At 46.0% G+C, this 19,419-nt stretch overlaps 1 protein-coding gene across 3 annotated transcripts in view; it reads right to left on the reverse strand.

Moving 5' to 3' along the window:
• Positions 1-922: 922 nt before the first annotated feature.
• The window catches only part of LOC133507593 (protein CBFA2T2-like), a 78,509-nt gene continuing 60,012 nt past the window's right edge, over positions 923-19,419 (reverse strand). For 2 of the 3 annotated variants that reach the window (XM_061832805.1, XM_061832804.1), the window contains 9 exons: positions 18,083-18,324; positions 17,913-18,002; positions 12,855-13,039; positions 12,544-12,797; positions 9,701-9,786; positions 8,627-8,813; positions 4,407-4,475; positions 4,138-4,328; positions 923-2,322 (listed from right to left, as the gene is read on the reverse strand). In XM_061832805.1, coding sequence (XP_061688789.1) covers positions 2,020-2,322; positions 4,138-4,328; positions 4,407-4,475; positions 8,627-8,813; positions 9,701-9,786; positions 12,544-12,797; positions 12,855-13,039; positions 17,913-18,002; positions 18,083-18,324 — 1,607 coding nt within the window. In that variant the 3' untranslated portion in view covers positions 923-2,019. The remainder of the gene's footprint in view (positions 2,323-4,137; positions 4,329-4,406; positions 4,476-8,626; positions 8,814-9,700; positions 9,787-12,543; positions 12,798-12,854; positions 13,040-17,912; positions 18,003-18,082; positions 18,325-19,419) is intronic. The other variant, XM_061832803.1, reaches the window with a different exon arrangement.

Raw genomic sequence — 19,419 nt, forward strand, 5'->3', positions numbered from 1 at the left:
TCAATTGACACTTGGTTAAATACACGTGTGACTATCTAAAAGTGTTACATGCACAAAATTAAATAAGCCCAGTTTTAGTAACTCAACTTCATTAATGCTGTATTATTATTATTATCATTATTTCCAGTGAAGTTGTGGTTTCCGTCCATTTCAACAGGCACTTAACAAAAAGATACTAGTGTCATCATTACCTCGCAGATGTTTTTAAACAAATACAGCAATTAAAATAATAATAATAATAATATATCATACTTCCAAAGTCTCAGTTTGCTGCCACTTGGTGGTTTTTTTTAGTACTACACGTGTCCACTTTCCTGGCTTGGATTGGCTGTAGTGAATGAAGCATAGGAACCTCGCAGATTTTGAATTTACTGTAATTTTTTGACACGTGACAGAAACTTCCCATTAGTTGCTTTGGTTTTTTTTATATTTATTTTTTCATATTTCAGTGAGTGGGGGTAGTGGTTGTTGTGCCGACCTCACAGTCAGGAGGTAACGCTTCAAATCTCAGCTCAAATTGTGGAATTTACAAAAACGTGCATGATATTCATCCATTTTCTTCACTGCTTATCCTCACGAGGGTGGCAGGGAGTGCTGGAGCCTATCCCAGCTGGGTTCACCGTGAACTGGTTGCCAGCCAATTGCATTTAGCGTGTCCAATTAATGTTGCATGTTTTGGGGATGTGGGAGAAAACCGGAGTGCCCGGAGGAAACCCACGCAGGCACGGGGAGAACATGCAAACTCCACACAAGAGGATCCGGGATCGAACCCGGGACCTCAGAACTGCGAGGCCAACGATTTTCCAGCTGATCCACCGTCCCGCTTGGATGTTACATCATGCAAGCAAATAAAGAGACAACCCCCCCCCCAAAAAAAGCATCTTCTGTAATTTGATTTCTTTATTTTGGATTTTTACGTCAAGATAACTTTAGTCATGTGACTTGTACCAAATGTTGAAAGGACAGACAGGCCAAACAAAACAAAACAAAAAAAAGTAACGGCATAATTCTTTTTACAAACTCTTTCTTACAACAAATGACAGCGATAAGTGTGCGTTTGTGTGTGTGTGTGTAATAGCTTGTAAAACATTGGACGTCAGCTGTGTGAGTTTATCTCCTGAGATTTGTCTGTGTGGGAGTGGTCGCCGCCGGTGGCCATTTTTTCAATTTGCCACGACAATGACAGCCAAAATGGTTTCAGAAAACGTCATCATCATCATCATCCTCGGCAGCGAAGTAACATTGGGGAGCCAGAGCGTGACCTTTAACCTCTGACACTCACTAGCAACATCCCTTTGTGTTAAAAGCCATTTTCAGTGTCAAAGCAGATGCCGGCGCAAAATGCGCCCGTCATATCCGAACGTACGAATCCGCCGCAGCTACGTGGCGTGGCGGTTTCTCGCTTCGGCCGTAGTTATTATTATTTATTTTATTTTTTTTCCCCAAAAGAGCGATGATCGTGTTCACGCTTCCGAAAAGTTTGCCGTCTGTTTTCCTGAGTTTGTTGTTGAAAGTAACTTTGGTGACACACACCTGAACGGTGTGTGTTTTCATATTGCTTTGCAAAAAAAAAAAAAAAAAAAAAAGAAATTTTGACACATTCACACTATCTGGCGACTTTTTTTGTTTTTTTCTTGAAATCTACACCACTAAATCTGCTTCATGGCTGGTTTTATTACACGTAACCCGCCTACTCGCTGTTTTTAAATGTATACACAAAAAAAAAAAAGTGGAATGGAAAAGCTGCTTCAGAGGAAAAGTTATTCATAATCTCTTATTTTATAATCATTTTCACCCTGCCGCCGGAGATGGGTCGTCATCTTGAGTTCTTTTTATTGATTTTTTTTTCCTTTTTTTTGTTTTTTGTTTTGGAGTGGAGGAGATAACTAGATGCAAATTTCCATCTGTCGGGGGATCTGTCGGTCCAAGACGAGGACGAGCGCCACATAATCTGTCAATGATGATGATAAAACTTCTGCCGTGCCGGAGCGAGCCGCAAAGTCCAAAGCCGCGTCCCTCCTAATGTCCGTTGGTCTCGGGCGCCGAGGCCGGCGTGGAAGGGGTGGACGAGCGAGACGCCGCCGGGACCTTCTCGCCGGGACTGGACGCCGGGGCCGCGACGTCGGGCGTCGAGAGGCGCGCCGGGGACGCCCTGGCGGCGGCGACGACGGCGGAGACGGGCTTGGGCTGGGCCTGAAGTCCGGGGCTGCAGATGAGATGGTGCCGCTCCCAGTCTTTGTGCTGGCAGAAGGAGCCGCAGTAGCGCGCCGCGTTGCAGCCGCTGCACGTCTCGCTGGCTTTGCGGCCGCAGTTCCAGCAACACTGCGGGGAAAAACACCTCAGTCAGTCTTTTGCTGGCTCTTCGGCGATTTTGACGAATTTGCGGTGTTCAATGTAGGGATGCGAATATAACCATAAGGAAAATGGATTTATCTACTTGTTAACTATTGGAGGCAGCCATGTTCTTGATATATTTAAATTCCTTTGGATTAACATTGGATTCTTTTAAATGTGCGAGGAAAAGGAGACTTGCATTTTTGTGTACCGCATGTACAGCGTTAAAGTGCCACTGTCATGAAATGCGTGATTTTTTTAGTATGTTATTGATGAAAAAATGGCAGCCGGTATGGATGAGTGTTTTTTTCCCCACCACAAAACATGATTTTGACATGTATGGCTTTTTGTAACTCCATCCATCTATCCAATTTCTAAGCCGCTTATCCTCACGAGGGTCGCGGGGAGTGCTGGAGCCGATCCCAGCTGTCAACAGGCAGGAGGCGGGGTACACCTTGAACTGACAAACAGCCCCACTCACAATCACACCTAGGGGCAATTTAGAGTGTCCAATTAATGTTGCATGTTTTTGGGATGTGGGAGGAAACTGGAGTGCCCACCTAGAGGAAACCCACACAGGCACGGGGGGAACATGCAAACTCCGGACAGGCGGGTCTGGCATTGAATCCGGGACCTCAGAACTGTGAAGCCGACGCTTCCCAGCTGAGCCCACCGTGCCGCTGCTTTTTGTAACTCCGCCATGAAAATCCTCTGAAGGATTTGGTTTCGAGAAGAAGCAGGAAGTGATGTACAGGGCAGTAGCGCCCTCAAGCGGACTCGTTTGTTTCTATTAGGTTTACCAGCGGGAAGGTAGCTCTTTGTTTCCTTCGTGTTAGCCAAAATCCCGGCTCGTTGCATTGCCGGATATTGCTCGAACGCTCGGGAGGATGGATTTACCCTTCATAAGTTTGCAAGAGACCCGGTTCGTTGTGAAAAATGGATCGCACGGGTGCAAAGGACGAGAGCTTCGTGGGTTCCAAAATGACAGCTAGGTGTGTATACGGCTACTAAAAAAAAAAAAAAAATAGTTTGGGGGGGACGTAATCCTCTCAGAATGTAACAAAAGACCCACGTCCATAAATCAGAGGTGCTAAATGTGTCGATGTGCCCATTGGCACCGTGCCCGCCGATCACGGGTGGCTCATCTATGCTGTGCGGAGGTGGATCGGACGGGGAGGTGGTTTAGCCGTGATCCACATATCATCTAAATATGGCTCGAAACGATAAGGTAATATTACCCCGGTCACTACACTCAATTGTGAGATGTTCTCTTCTTTGAAAAGAGCTTCTGTGTTCCATAGTAGGTGGGCGGGCTGTTGTTAGTTCGAAGTGATCCGCATATCATCTAAATATGGCTCGAAACGATAAGGTGTTATTGCAACCGGTACCACTTCACTCGGTTGCGAGATGTTCTATTCTTCGAAAAGAGCTTCCTTGTCAGAAGGGGCCACAGCGTGTTTTCAATGGCGAACGTCCGGAGTGATGTCACGGGCAGGAGATGCAGCCAATATGGCGACCACTTGGATGTCGTAGAATGACACTACTGCAACTTTGCACATGGATGACGCTCATATTTATTTTTTCGTATAGACATAATGTTATATGTATTTTTCATTACAATATCTAATTTACAATGTTTATAGGGATGATACTTGACCTTTAAGATTCTATTCAAATTGATGTCAAGGTTAAAGAAAAAAACATTGCTACAGATTAATGCAGACAAACAATAAGAAGCCAGGCGGACTTCTGAAAAATAATTCACGTGGCAACTGGGGAGAATTTTTGGGGCGATGAACCCACCTCGCTGGAATCCTCCTGCTCGTTGATGACCATGATGGCGTCCTCCTGAGCCTTCCTCTTGGCGTCGGCCAGCGTCTTCTCCATCTTGGCCCGCTCGGCCGCGATCATCTCGAAGGCCTTCTGCTCGGCCTCGGCCACCGCCTTTTGGACCTCGTCCATGGCCTGCCTCTTCACCTCGTTCACCGCCTCCTCTGCGCGCGGAAAGAGACGCCCGTTAAGTCCGTTTACTCGGGCGACGATGCCGGGCGGTCCCTCAAACCGCTGCTCACCCGCTTTCCTCCAGATCTCGTCCGTCACGTAGGCGGAACCGGGTCGCGGGGCGAACTCGCGCTGAGACTCTGCAGAGGGCACAGTCGGTGTGTGAGTACTGCATTCACAACTGTTCAGTACATACACAAATGAGTACTTATTGAGCTGTGTACAATTCTGCGCCACAACAACGCAGCTGACAATTTTTGCCGGCTTTTGTTCACTTTCCGCATATTTTGAAGTAATTACCGTAATTTTCCGGCCTATAAACCGCAAATTTTTTCCACACGCTTTCAACCCTGCGGTTTCTGCAGTAATGCGGCTAATTTGTGCATTTTTTTCTAACGGGCGCAAGGGGGCACTCGAGCGGAAAAGGTAAGCGTGAGACCGGTGGAATATATGTGCCAAGGAAGTGACTTTTACCGGTCCGGCCCTGTTAGCGCTGCGCTAGCGTGTTACTGCCGTGTTTCAGTGATTTTTACTGGTATGTTTTGTTATTTTTTTTTTAAACCAGGGTGACGGTTTGAGCGCTTCCGGTGGTGAAAAGTCTATTTGTGAGTAATGCACATGTGCGTATATTTTGTAAACATCCATCCAGTCTGAAACATCCCCATCCGTGCTTCAACACGTGCCATTCAATAACTTGTCGCCGAGTGTTCATGTTCGCTCCGGACGTCTCAGAAAGACGAACACAGCGAACGTGTATGTGTAAATCTTTTTTGAATACATTTTTGTTTTAAGGTTAGGTTATAACGTATGTTAGCGCCCTCTATGTAGAAGAAGGGGAACTATGAGACCGGGGGATTTCCCAGTAAGCGTCTCCTACGTACCCGGAGTTCCCCTGTTAGTAACGCATTCGCATTCATCACAAGGAGACTTTTCAGCACGGGGGAGCGCTCAGACCGTCACACCGGCCCTGTTAGGGCGGCGCTAGTGTTAGCATCTGTGCAGCGGCGCTAGCGCTAGTGTTAACAATAGCGCGACGGCGCATTAAACTTTGTGTGTACCGTGCGTTCTGTAGGCCGGGAATTACGGTATTCACATTTATTTATTGCCGGCATTCATTTCATGGAAATGTTATGCCTCCAACTATTTTTACGGTTTGTGACGCCACGTCGGCTATTTATTCATAAGTCTAATTTTGCGGCTTGAAATGCCGCTGATGACTCGAAACATCTTTCAGTTATTAAATATTACTTTTGCTGGTGTTTATATCGTTTCAACTGCTTTGAAATATTTTTGGATCCATGAATAGCTTTGTATGGCAAAAAAAAAAAAAAGTAAGTTATTTTTCTACATTCAGTGCAGCTGACAAATATTGCCGCTGGCCGCGTTCACTGTTGCAACGGTTATTTTTGTTTTCTTAAATCTCGGTGAACCCAGAAATGCTCGTAAAAATGTCTTCTCCTCAGAAATGGAAATGCTCTGGGATCATAAAACTGGTTCCCCGCCGCCGACTTTTGGAGCATCTCTATCTGCAAGGCAAACAGGGGGGCGTCATATCTGGTTTGGAGACGCAACGGAGTCGTTGTTTATCGTGGTCTGATGCGAGATCTGACAGCCTCCGAGAGGAATGTGTTTGGCTTGGACGGACCCACAAGCTGTGTCAACATTCTGTCTCTGCCTGCAAATCTCTCCCCGCCTGCAAATCACCTTCATTTCATCCCGCGTCATCCGATACGTTCTGCATCAAATAAACACGCAGGCCGCAATATCAGGTATGCTTGCGATATTGATCTGTACGACAGGATCTCTTCTTAGACCCTTGCGGTTTCTGTTGACGCTTTTTTTTTTTTTTTTTTTTTTTGGGGTTTCACGGTGGCCGGGCAGGCGTCCCGGCTGTGCGGGGTCCCAGATGGCACTCGCGCGTGTTGGCCAGCTTTGTCTCTCCGAGCCCGCAGGAAGGCCCTTCTGTGGCCGATATGGCCCGGGCCGGTCCTGGCACCTGTGCCTGTGACTGTGGCTCAGCAGGGGGGAGAGGGGGGGCGAGGGGGGGGGGGGAGAACAGACACGATCCAAGGCTGGGATGGCAGTGCACAGCTGAGGTGGGCTTTCTCCTGCCTCCACTAGAGGGCGGCCTCAGTCCTGTACTGAATTGGCTCTTGTGGTCTTCAACTTTTAAGGGCCTCTAAAAATGGATGTTTGGGTGGCGTTGTAACATGCCATTTACTCCAAGCGCATGCATGTTGGTGACAATATATCCGTCCATCCATTTTCTTTGCCCCTTATCCTCATGAGGGTCACGGAACTGGTTGCCAGCCAATCGCGGGGAAATAGAGACAAACGACCACACTCACAATCGCACCTAGGCGCAATTTAGAGTGTCCAGTAAATGTTGCATGTTTTTGGGATGGGGGAGGAAACCGGAGTCCCCACCCGGAGAAAACCCACGCAGGCACGGGGAGAACATGCAAACTCCACACAGGCGGGGCCCGGATTGAACCCGGGACCTCAGAACTGTGAGGCCAATGCTTTACCAGCTGATCCACTGTGCCGCTGTGGCAATATATATATAAAATATATATATGTATTTTAGGGGTTGGGACCCCACCCCCCGCGGGGGAGAAAAAAAAAAAAAAAAAAACACACAACCTGGAAATACACACATAAAAAGAAAAGCCCCCAAAACTAGCCTGACTGACGGAATTCATTGGTGGCGTTGTCTACCATAAGAGAAGGCATAAAAAAAAAAAGTCTCAAGAAAGCATATCTGAAGTCGAACAGCTGTTCAGATTTGAAGCAGCCGTTTCAGGCGAGTTCCAGGGCTCCTACCTTGACGCACTCCGAACCAGACAATTCGCCCAAATGTGCCCCAATTGGAAGCAGGTGTCCGAAACAGACGGGCCACGCGAGTTGCCAAGATTTTTTTTTTTTTTTTTGCCTCCGCCATCTCGTGGGTAGAGCGCGGTGCCAAAGTTTGATGAGTTTGAAGATTCTTGGAAAAAGAAATGACTCGACCGACACAGAATTGGTAGGAAATACCTCTCATAGCAGGATGCACGAGAAAGTGTCAAGGACACGCGCCAAAGACTTTTTTTTTTTTTTTTTTTTAATTTTGGTGCTGGGATAGTCGAGGGCTCGAACTCTGTCACGCTCCCGCTTGGGAATTTCCCAAATAAACCTCATTGAAATGGGGGTGGACGAAAGAGATTGTTGACAACAAATTCCCTTTTTTTTTTGCCCTCTATGTTATTTAATGAGGACAGAACTTTATGTCAAAATTTGATTTTTGCATGAGTCAATAAAAATTTGTCCCCCTTTCCCCCTCGCAACCCCCCCCCAAAAAAACCATGTGCCTGATCGTGAGATGAAATTGGACATCTAGCATGACAGGATACACGAAAAAGGTTGAAGTACAATGATGCCTCAATTCCCGACAACAATCTGTTCCAGAAAACAGTTCGAGAAGTGATTTGTTCAAAAACCGAATCGATGTTTCCCATTACAATGAATGGAAAAAGGAATAATGCGTTCCAAGCCTAAAAAAAATGAGGCTTTTTAAAGCATTTTTGTTTTAGCTTTTCCTGATAATAAACTGCGTAGTAGAAATACATGTATAGTTTAAATACTTTATATAGTAAAATAATTTAAGAAATATTTTTATTTTTTGCTTAAAATGTATGCTTTAGTAGCAGAGTACGCTAGGCTGGGAGTGCATTGCTGTATTGGTAGAGACTCGGCCCCCAGTCTTGTAAACTTTTTTTATTACCGAAAGTGCAGAATAACTTTAAACAAGCAACTTGCCTTTTTTGGAGCCGTGATTGGGGGTTAATACGGTCGTCCTCCGTAAGAAGAAAAACAACAGTCACGACCGGGACACGTCTGTGTACAGAGGCCGCGTCATACAGGATAAGAAAAGTGCGCTGGTTGCGCCGCACGCGTTATGTCATTTCCGGGTTTTTTTCCGGGGGGCGTTCGAATTGATGATAACAAAACGCGTCGTGAGTGGGTCAGCCGCTTGCGCCAGATGCATTATGTTATTTTTTCGGCGGCGTGGGGATTCACAACAAAGCGCGACGTGGGTCAGCTGGTCTGGCCGTGCGCAATATGTTATCTCCGGGTTTTGTCGGGGGCGTTCGAGTACCGAGTAACCCTAACAGAAGCAAAACAACAAAAAAAATCTCAAAATTTTGGTTCGAAAACCGATTTGTTTGAAAACGGCGACGTTCAAGAACCGAGGCTTTACTGTATCTTGCAAATGAATGTTTTTAACGATTGGTAATATTTAAATAATCCTCACCTGATTCTGCAGAGTGGGGGCTGAGCGTTTTGGAGAAGGGCGCCGGGCCCCCTTTGCGAGGGTCCTCCTGCTCGCTGGAGCGCCGCCTCCAGTAGTTGAGCTCCTCGCGGTCCGACTCCTGGCACCGGCGCAGGACGCTCACCGACCGCCGCGTCTTTTCCACCATGTCCACGATGGAGTTCAGCACCTGCGCACGAAAACGATTTCATTTTTCAATATTGCTCATTTGCTGAGCGAATGATTACTGAGAGGTTGTACGGAACTCAGTTAAAGTCCCGCCGTGATGACAAGTCCAGGCACGAATTTTCTTCTCGAGAAGCCATTTGGGCGGAAACAGGAGTTCAGAACATTCCGATACTCTCATCAGATAGTAAGAAAAAAAAAAAAAAACCTGAGCATTTTTGACATCCTTTTTTTGTACATATTTCGATAGCCTTTTTTTTACTTCACATATTGAAGTATTTTTTAATACTGCAACATGGGAATAAGATCAGTCAAGGAAACAAAATAAATGTGGAAAATAAAGTTTATTTGGACATAGATTGTTTCGGTTAATGTAGCGTTATAGTGATTTACAAAATATTTTCTAAAGTATTTCTTATACTTTACAGTTGATCAAGGAAACAACAGTATTTTATAATGTATTTAATTTACATTTAATTTAATATATATTTATGTTTTTTATACTTCACATTAGACAAAACATTTCTAGCAGTCAAGGAATTCTTAAAAATATTTGAATTGCATATGCAGTATTTGATTATTTTTTTTTACACTTTACAGGGGAAATCAAATCTATCAGGCAGTTGATAAATTGAGTCATTTTATTTGCACAATTTTTTTTCTTTTTTTTGGAGTATTCAGTTTATACTTCATAATGAAAATAAAATGTTACGGGCGAAGCAGATGCAGCCAATTAAAAAAAACGAGCTTCGCCACCGTCACGTCCACTCGGCCGAGACACTTTGAAAACAAGACTGTCGGGATAAGGAGACGCTCATGTTCTTTATTAAAGTTAAAAACGTGTGTCGGCGCGTCTCTCGGCCAATCAGAGGAGACATCCGCGACACTTACGTGGTCCAGATGCCGCCATTCGTCAGCCCACTCTCTGTCAGTCAGCCTGTGGTCGACCGGCTCCTCGCGGTAGCCCCCGTTACTGCCTGATTAAAAAACACACAAATGAGACCGATAGTTAACGTTCTTTTTTAACGGCGGCGAGCATTTCATCATTCCGATCTAGAGCGTGACGAAAGTGTCCTCACACGGCGTGTAATTAAAGGAACTTGGGGGGGGAAAAAAAAAGTGCTTTTTATTTATTTATTTTTGGGGGCTAAAGTGACATCATCTTCGGGGAACTAGCGAAAGAGAAAAAAAAAACAAGAGCAGAGATGAAGGATGAGAAAAGGGTGAAAGAAAGAGGAAAAGAGAAGCCCTGTGATGCAAAACAGACTTTCGGCACCCGGAGCCGGACCACATCTGGAAGTCAGCTGTCAAATACACACACACACACACCAAATGTCTCCGCTGGCACCCTCCCCTTGCGGAGCTCCCAGCATTCCAGTAGGGAGACATTCAGGCTGAATGCAGCGGCTCCGATATTTAAACACAACCAGCCGCGAACGGTTTGCCATCATTAAAAAAAAAACAAAAAACATGCGAACACTACACGCGGACGCACAACAAAGACGGAGGGGGAGCGCCAATCTTCGTAAGGCGCAGAAACAAAACGGCCGACGAGAAGCCACATGCGCGCTGGGCCGATTCCAATGTGGGCTCGCCTCGGCCTCCTGGTTCTCATCAGCGTTCATCAGTTCAAAGACCCCGACATGTGTGGACTAGTGTGCGAGTGCGAGTGTCTCCAGTTAAGTGGCGGCAGGCGGGCGGGAGGCTGCGGGACAAGGGAGCAAAACCTCATAAACGCAGCGCCTCCACCGAGAACATATCAAGGTGAGCTGCTGCCGTTTCCGAGGAGGGCTGACAAGCGACCCCCCCCCCACCCCCCGGCCAAATGGAGGCCAGATACACACCAGAGTACAATCACACCTACGGGCAATTTAAGCAAACGGGAGACTGCTCTGAATCGGCGCGTGTCTATAATTGAAAAAAATGAGGGAGTATGTTTTTTGTGACTCTCACTGATGAGTATTCTGGTGGCTTAAACCCTGCTCCTAAACTTGCTCTCTTGGATGCGCATTATATCAACCTTTCTCCTAATCATCACGTCAACCAACTCCTGAGCTTTTCCTGACATAGTCCCGACATTCAGTTGTAGGCTCTGTGCATTCCTCTTTTTCTTCTGACGACAGATCCGCTTTCCTCCTCTTCTTTGTCTTCGGCCCACAGTAGCTGAATTTCCACCGACGCCCTGGAGGCTAGCAGTGCCCGGGGGCGGACGTTGTTAACCCGGGCCGCGACCGATCCGGTATGGGATTCTTTAGATGAACGCTCATATTTGTCTGGCACAGTTTTTACACCGGATGCCCTTCCTGACGCAACCCTCTGCATTTATCCGGGCTTGGGACCGGCCTACAGATTGCACTGGTTTGTGCCCCCATAGGGCTGCATTGATGAAGTGCTGCCTCAGCAAGTGAAAATATATATATATATTTTTTCATTTCTTTGCATTTCGCGCTCGCTTTCGATCAAGTAGCTTCACCTTTCATCGCCATGGTAACAAAAGGCGGTTTCTCGTAGAAGAGGAGGCAGCTGATGCTTCATTTGAATGAAAGACGACGGATGGCCCCCTCAAAACGGGCTAATTTCAGTAACCCTAAGGGGGGAAAAAATGGGCGGAATTTGTTGGTCCTTGTAGTATTTTGACAATTTGTATTTTTAGTTATGGCTGTGAAATTCAGTTTGATATCCAGCCGTCATTTTCTTTGCCGCTGATCCTCACAGGGGTCGCGGGCAGTGCTGGAGCCTATCCCGGCTGTCAACGGTCAGGAGGCGGGGCACACCCTGAACTGGTTGCCGGCCAGTCGCGGGGCACAAAGAGACAAACAGCCGCAACTCGCAATCACACCTTGGGGCAATTTAGAGTGTCCAATTAAGGTTGCATGTTTTGGGGATGTGGGAGGAAACCGGAGTGCCTGGAGGAAACCCACGCAGGCGGGTCTGGGATTGAACCTGGGACCTCAGAACTGTGCGGCTAATTCTTTTCTTCTTTTACATGAATCGGACACTAAATTGCCCCTAGGTGTGACTGTCTCGATGTGCCCTGCGATTGGCTGGCAACCAGTTCAGGGTGTGCCCCGCCTCCTGCCCGTTGAAAGACAGGATAGGCTCCGGCACTCCAAGCAACCCTCGTGAGGATAAGCGGCAAAGAAAATGGATGGATTTTTAGTTATTGAGTGAATTTTTATTTAGCATGGAATGGAGTAGCATAAAAAGGGACTAAACAACAGCGTACTTGTGCCGATTGTGTTCCTGTTCACACCGGTGATGTACTTGGTAGTCATCTTCTTTTTTATTTTTGGGACAAAAATGATCCCTGACTAAAATGTAACTAAAAACATTCAAGTCATTTCTACGTATGATGGTTTTAAGTTCAGTTTTAGTTGACAAAAACTCAAAAAGCTTTTAGTTTTGTTTAAAAAAAAGAAAAAGCACATCATATGTGTCAAGAACAACAAAAGTTTGACGAAATATTACTATGTGAGGAAAATCGAATGGCTTTAAAGACAAAACGAGCAAAACAAAAATATGTTTCACTGTTTTGTTGTGTTGTTGTTGTTCGTGTTACTTTTTGTTTCGTTGTCAAAACGTACCCGGACCGAAAAATTACTCATTTCCGCTAAGTGCTACGTCAGAATCAGCGTTATTGCCCAAGTGCGTAACGAAACCCGAGGAATTTGTCTCCGGCAGTCGGTGCCGCCCAGTTGTGACATTCAGAACCGAGAAACAAAGAAACAAGTTACCCGGCAGCCTGGGCCTGTCTTTGAGCTCTCGTATGTCCAACACGCGCTGGCTGTGCTCGCGGTGCAGGATGTGCGGCGCGGCGATGTCGTCCAGGGCGTAGTGCTGCAGGGGCGGCGGCGTCGGGTGCAGCTGGGCGCTGAGCGGCAGCGGGTGGGCGGGGCTGTGGCGGGGAGCCGGGCTGATGGTGCAAATGCGCTTGGCGGGGGGCTCCATGGCCACGGGCGGGCGTTCGTGGAAGCCGTTCTCCTTCACCCTGAAAGCGAGCCGTTAGCGGCGCTCGGACGGAACGAGCCCGGTCGTCCGAGCTCACCTGCTCGGGCTGGGCCGCTTGACGGCGGCGTCGGAGGGCTCCATGAGGAGCTCGGAGGAGTCCGGGGAGGACGCCGTGGCGGTGCTGAGCAGGAGGTGCTCGTGCTGGGACAGGTACTGGGCCGGGGTCTGCTTGGCCGCACGAGCGCAGTGGAGCAGCTCCCTCTGTAACAGGGGAAGGTTGGCCTGCGCGACGATAAAACAACGGACAAAACGTGGTTGGCTGGTGCAAAATCCATCTTTACAAATACAATCATGTATAGCCATCGTTCCAACAATGCTGCACATTTTTTATGGATGATTATGATATGGGCTCCGTGCAAGGATGCTGCTGACGATGACACCTTAGCTGTCATTTTGTGCATTTTCACTTCCCGTACGAGTCCACGTTTATTGTTCATGCGCTGATCAGATGGTGGTGTCGACTGCTCGCGCTTTGCTTTTTTTTTTTTGCTCACGTTAACATCTGTATGGATAATTTAATATGCGCAGCAGAAGATTCTGTTGGATTCACAGATTTGCCACTTTGCTGCTGACACTGGCGCATTTATTTTCTTCATTGAACTTCATTTCTGAGAATATATAGTTATTCATGTGACGTTTTCCATTTGCGGTCACAAGTACATACGACGAATTGCTCCTTTTTATTCACATTCAGATCTATATGTTATAATAATCTCTTTATTGTTCTATATTTTTCACTCGATTGTTTATGTATACATACAAATACATATATATATATATATATATATATATATATATATATATTTTTTTTTTTAAATAACATACAATACCCCTAGAGGTACGGCACGGTGGGGGCAACTGGTTAGAGGGTTGGCCTCACAGTTCAGTGGACTTGGGTTCAAATCCCGGCTCCGCCTGCGTGGAGTTTGCATGATCTCCCCGCGCCTGCGTGGGTGTTCTCCGAGCACTCCGGTCCCCCCCATCCCAAAAACATGCATCAATTGAAGACTCGAAATTGCCCCGAGGTGTGATTGTGAGTGCGGCTCTGGCACTCCTGCGGCAAAGAAAATGGATGGATGGACAATTTCCATGACCAGCGTTGCTGCTTTTAGCTCACATTAATTTCCGCATGGCAGAACGGTGGATCAGCAGGAAAAGTGTTAGCCTCGCAGTTCTGAGATCCTGGGTTCGATCCCGGACCCTCCAGTGTGGAGTTTGCATATTGTCCCTGTGCCTGCGTGGATTTCCTCCGGGCGGGCACTCCGGTTTGCTCCCACATCCCAAAAACATGCAACATTAATCGGACACTCAAAATTGCCCCAAGGTGTGATCGTGAGTGCGGCTGTTTGTCTCGATGTGCCCTGCGTTTGGCTAGCGACCAGTTCAGGGTGTACCCCGTCTCCTGCTCGTTAACAGCTGGGATAGGCTCCGGCACTCACCGCGACACTTGTGAGGATAAGAAAATGGATGGATGGATGAATTTCTGCATGTATCATATACATGGTACAGTACAGTTCCATTTATTCATATCTGTTACTCCACTGCATCTGCATCTAGAAAACCTATTGATTCATGTATGAATTTTTGTTTTTTCTGTTTTTTTTTTTTTTTTTTTGGTACAGAGAATGCCGCTGCCTAGTCGCAAGTCATTTTATTGTGTGGCGCGTTATAAGTGGGACAAGAAACTTCCATTATTGGTAAGCACACAATTTGAGCGCTGAGTCATAGCAAAGACACGCACGTTGACACACAATCTTGGAAACATTTTACAACAACACCCCCCCCCCCCCCCCCGAACTTCTCTGTCTCCATCCTGTCCTCAACATTTCTCCCCCCTTTTTCTTCATCGTCCTTAATTTGGAGCAGACGCTGGTGTGCTTGCAATTATAGCACTTCCTCTCTCTGGTGAGTAAATAAATCTTTCAGTTGCTTTTTTTTCCCTTCTTTTCTTCAATTTTCAAAGCATTTTCAAACCATCAGGCCTGAACTTTTCTCAAGTAACAGTATTGGGACGCTTGCCCGTGAGAGATGGTCAAATGTGCCATGGGGAAATTATCCACCCCTTAATTGCTCCAAAAATGATTTGCTACTACTAATAATGTGTTGTGTTACTATCTCTGCAAGCAACATAACGTGACAAGCAGTACAATGACTTCATAACCTGTAATATCCTGCATATTTGTTGCTCACTATAAAGTGACCTATTTGTGTTTTTTTTTTTTTTTTTTTGTTTTCCCTAAAAACTCATTTGTAGTTTTTGTGCTCTTTTTACCTGCCTAATGGGAAAGTAGCACATCCGTGTCAAGGAGGTATGTTGATGTGATACATACAACTGAGAGGCATATTTCATTTTAATTTTTTTAATTTGACTTTTCTTTGACCAGCTCATGCAGTCGAGATGTTTTTTATTGTTCCTTTACATGTTCACGAGGAGCTAATCTTAGCCTGCATTGTTAGCAGACGGAATCTTTGCACGTGTGGGCTTCCGATGCGGATTTTCCTCGAATATGAAACACCATTTATATCAAACTGTTTTTGGAATTGGAAACATAGTTTGTGGTGTTTTTTTATTGTTTTAAACAATAAATACAGAAAACTACAAAACGTTTTAAAGGAGGTATCAATTACATGCATTTTTTTTCTCCATTTGCAGATGTTTGCTAAACTGACATTCATAGACAAAAAACAAAGCAAAATATAATTTAAAAAAAAGAGCGTTCATAGACACCGGTTCATGGAAATTATTTTAATCCTCATCCAGCTATTTTCTTAGCCGCTTATCCTCACAAGGGTTGCGGGAAACCCTAATCGAAGTTATCATTAAACATTTTAATTGATTTATACTTTTAGGTATTGAAATTGTTTTAGTCATTTATTTTTTGTTTTGAAATATTTATTTATCCACCCATCATTCACCATTTGCTACGATATAATATATTGCTTATGTCGTACACGAGTATTTATTTTTATGTTGCCTTTTGCTGCCAGGTCGGTCTTGCAAATCATCATCGATTATCATTTTCCATACCTTGAAAAAAATTGTGTTGAATAATTATTTACAACAAATATTACAATCAGTGTCTATGAATAAATCTTTTTTTTTTTTTTGGTCTATAAATAGTCCCGCCTTTAAATTATCTGCATACCTTACTGGATTCATTTTTTTGTGGTAAATTTCTTTCTTTTTTTTTTTTTAAACATAAAATATGTGCTTCGCCGCCATAAATGTTTGTGAAAAACTGCATTGAAGAAAGTTAAAAGAGGGGAATAGTGATTTTGTTTTTCCATTTATAATAGCAAAACTCCATTTTTAGTAGATCCCAAGGGGGGTGGGGTGGGGGGGGGGAGACCCATAAGGACTTGCTTGCTTTTGTGGACTGGGAACAGTCAAAAAGGGTCTTGTGCAAACTCTTCCCGGAAAATTGAACGCAGCGAAAGAAAAGGGGTGGTCTGGCCCTCACCCCCCCTCGGGCCCCCTAACCAGCGGACATTCGAGAAGAGGCGCACTCTCGTTTTTTTTTGGGGGGGGGGGGGCACGAGGCGGATGCAAGATCTGCGGCGCCTCGGCAGCTGAGCGCCCTTCTTGGGGCACCGGCGCTCAGAGCTCATAAAAAAAAAAGAAAAAGAAAAATTGGGGGGGGGGGGGGTGAAAGGCAAGACTTTATAGGCATGTTTCACACTTCCGATTTTCTGTTTCCCCCTCCCTGTCCCATCTGCCCACCAACCCGCCTCGCTTCTCTCTCTCTCGTTCTTAAGAGAATCAAGTTGTGAGCCCCCCCCCCCCCCCACTTTTGTCATAAATTAGCAAAACAGAGCTTTCTTGTCTCGGGACAGACAAATGGAGGTGAGTGAGAGGTAAACGCCAGCAGAAAAGCGCCGCTCGGCCAAGATTTACAGGCTGCTTTTTGGACTGAGAGGGGAGCTCCTAAAAAAGAAAAGTATACACTCGAAGAGACGTCTCCCCGGTTGCCAAATGGGCTTCTCGGGGGGGGGGGGGGGCGTTAAACACGCAACGTCATCTGTTGCGCATCAGGTCAGCACGCAAATCATGACGGTTAAACCATTTTGAGGAAACGTTTGCTCAGTTAACTGCGTCACGGGGTCGAGTGCAGTCCCCTCAAGTGCTGCCATGAATTGAAAGGGCGGCGGATAATGAGAAGAATGGCGGACACTTCATTAGCTAAGACAGACGCTAAAAGACGGGATTTTCCACAGGTTTTTCCGTGAAACGCTGCCCTGTACAAACGCCAGAGAGAATTTAACAATAGGTTCTTTATTATTACTGTTGTTTGCAGAGGACCTACCGCTATAATTCTGTGATTTGTTATTTGATATACATTACCATGTAGCTCAATAGGATACCCACCATTTGACAAAAATAATGTTTGCGTGGGCAACTATTTATGCTCCCAGTCCAACTAACTTGAAGCATAAATACAGATACGGCAATGCACTCCCAGCCTAGCCAACTCTACTATTAAAGCATACATTTAAAGCAAAACAATATATATATTTCTTAAATCATTTTATTATATAAAGTATTGAAACTATACATGTATTTCTACTATGCAGTTTATTATCAGGAAAAGCTAAAAAAAAATGCTTGCAAAAGCCCAATTTTTTTAGGTTTGGAACGCATTATTCATTTTTCCATCAATTGTAATGGGAAATGTCGATTTGGTTTTCGAACAAACCGCTTGTCGAACCGCCTTCTGGAACAGATTGTGGTCGACAACCGAGGTTGTACTGTAGTTGTGCATCCTAACTACACTTTGAAGCATGAACTGATGAAGCCTGCTGAGATAAGAGGGGAAACGTACAGTTACGAGAAATATCTCGAGTATTTTATGCGTTATATAACTATTTTTGTTTAATCGCTAAACGGGATGAGGCCAAAATGTCACTCCGCAGGTGTTCCTAATGTTGTGTCCGACGAGGCGCAGGGAAGGTCGAGGTGAACTCTTGAGCACCGAGCTTTTGTTTTCAAATGAAACCAAAGCAAAAAAATACTCTTGTTCAAAATAAGAAGGAAGTAGACCAAGCAAAAACAAAAACACGTTTTTTGCGGGCGAGAAGGTCAAACGAGAACGTTTACCTTGAGGAAAGGAATAACAAACGGCCTCAAGGGGAAGTTGGTGGCCTCCTGAAGCCGCGAGTGGAACTCCTCGATGGTTACTGTTGAATTCTACAAAAACAGATACAGCAAATCAATACAAATTCAAAGGAGACGTCGATGTCGCCAATCTTTTTTCCGCGTACGCGTACCACTAAAGCCAGCACCAAGCTGCGGACGTTATCGCCGATTTCCGGCGAGATGTCGTTGCCGAACTGCTGCAGCGTGGTCAGGAAGCGCTTCAGCTTGCTCAGCTGCCGCGCGCCGCACGTGGCCGGCAACTGCTGGTTGGCCAGCGACGACGACGAAGACGACGACGGCCCGTTGCTGTAGCGCTGCGGCGGCGAAGGCACGGCGTTGAGCGTCGGCGGCGAGTGGTGGTTTCCGTTGGTCACTGAGGAGAAGAGCCAAACGGGCCGACATTTTACCCCAGTAGGAAAGTTCATACTTTTTATGACCGTTTTGTTTGGTGGTGTGGTGTGAGATCAGAGTTTGCTACCCCGCAATGTTACTCGGCATCCGAGCCGGGTTTTTCTTGAGCCGCTGTGCTGTATCTAAGGAACGGGGATTTGGTAGGGGGGGGTCGTGTCGTACTGGAACTGAATTACAGTCGCACTTACGCAGTGACATTTACTGTAGTTAGCGTAATACACAAACCACGTCCCCGCTACCCTGAGGACGCCCGATCTCGGCAAATCTCCGAAGCTAAGCGGGTTTTGGCCCTGGTTAGTACTTGGATGGGAGACGGCTTGGGAATAACCACGTGCTGTAAGCTTCCCTCCCCGGCTAAAAATGCGTCAGGACGGGTAAAAACTGTGCTAAACAAATGTGTGTTCATCTGAGATGACGCGCTGCGGCGATCCCTAATGGGACAAGCCGAAAAGGAAAAGAAGACAGTGCGACCGTAATATACCGTTATGGTACTGTAAACCAATCCTAGTAACTTACAGGCAAGTCTATGCAGTATTTAGCAGAATGGGCGGTTGACGTCGCCCCGATTAGAGTGCGAATAACAACAACTGAGACTCACCAGCTACGTTCACCACGCATCGAATTATCTGAATCCGTCAAGCCGCAGCCGCCGAGTGCTCTAAACACATTTAGTACACGGCAAAGTCCCACTTCAGCCACTTCTGTCTCCCTGTGACACGCCATTTTTCCCGAAAAGGAGTTTGGTTGTAAGTCAGGTTCACATTCTTAATGCCAAAAATGGGGGAACTGCATCAGGTGAGGCCGGTGTGACGGTCTGAGCGCTCCCCCGTGCTGAAAAGTCTCCTTGTGATGGTTGCGCATGCGTTGCTAACAGGGGAACTCTGGGCACGTAGCAGACGCTTACTGGGAAATCCCCCGGTCTCATAGTTCCCCTTCTTCTACATAGAGGGAGCTAATGTACGTTATATGCTAACCTTAAAAGAAAAGTTGATAAAAAAAGATATACACATATATGTACGTTCGCTGTGTTCGTCTTTCCGAGACCTCCGTAGCGAAC

Source organism: Syngnathoides biaculeatus, chromosome 10 (genome assembly GCF_019802595.1).
Source record: "Syngnathoides biaculeatus isolate LvHL_M chromosome 10, ASM1980259v1, whole genome shotgun sequence".
NCBI lineage: Eukaryota > Metazoa > Chordata > Actinopteri > Syngnathiformes > Syngnathidae > Syngnathoides > Syngnathoides biaculeatus.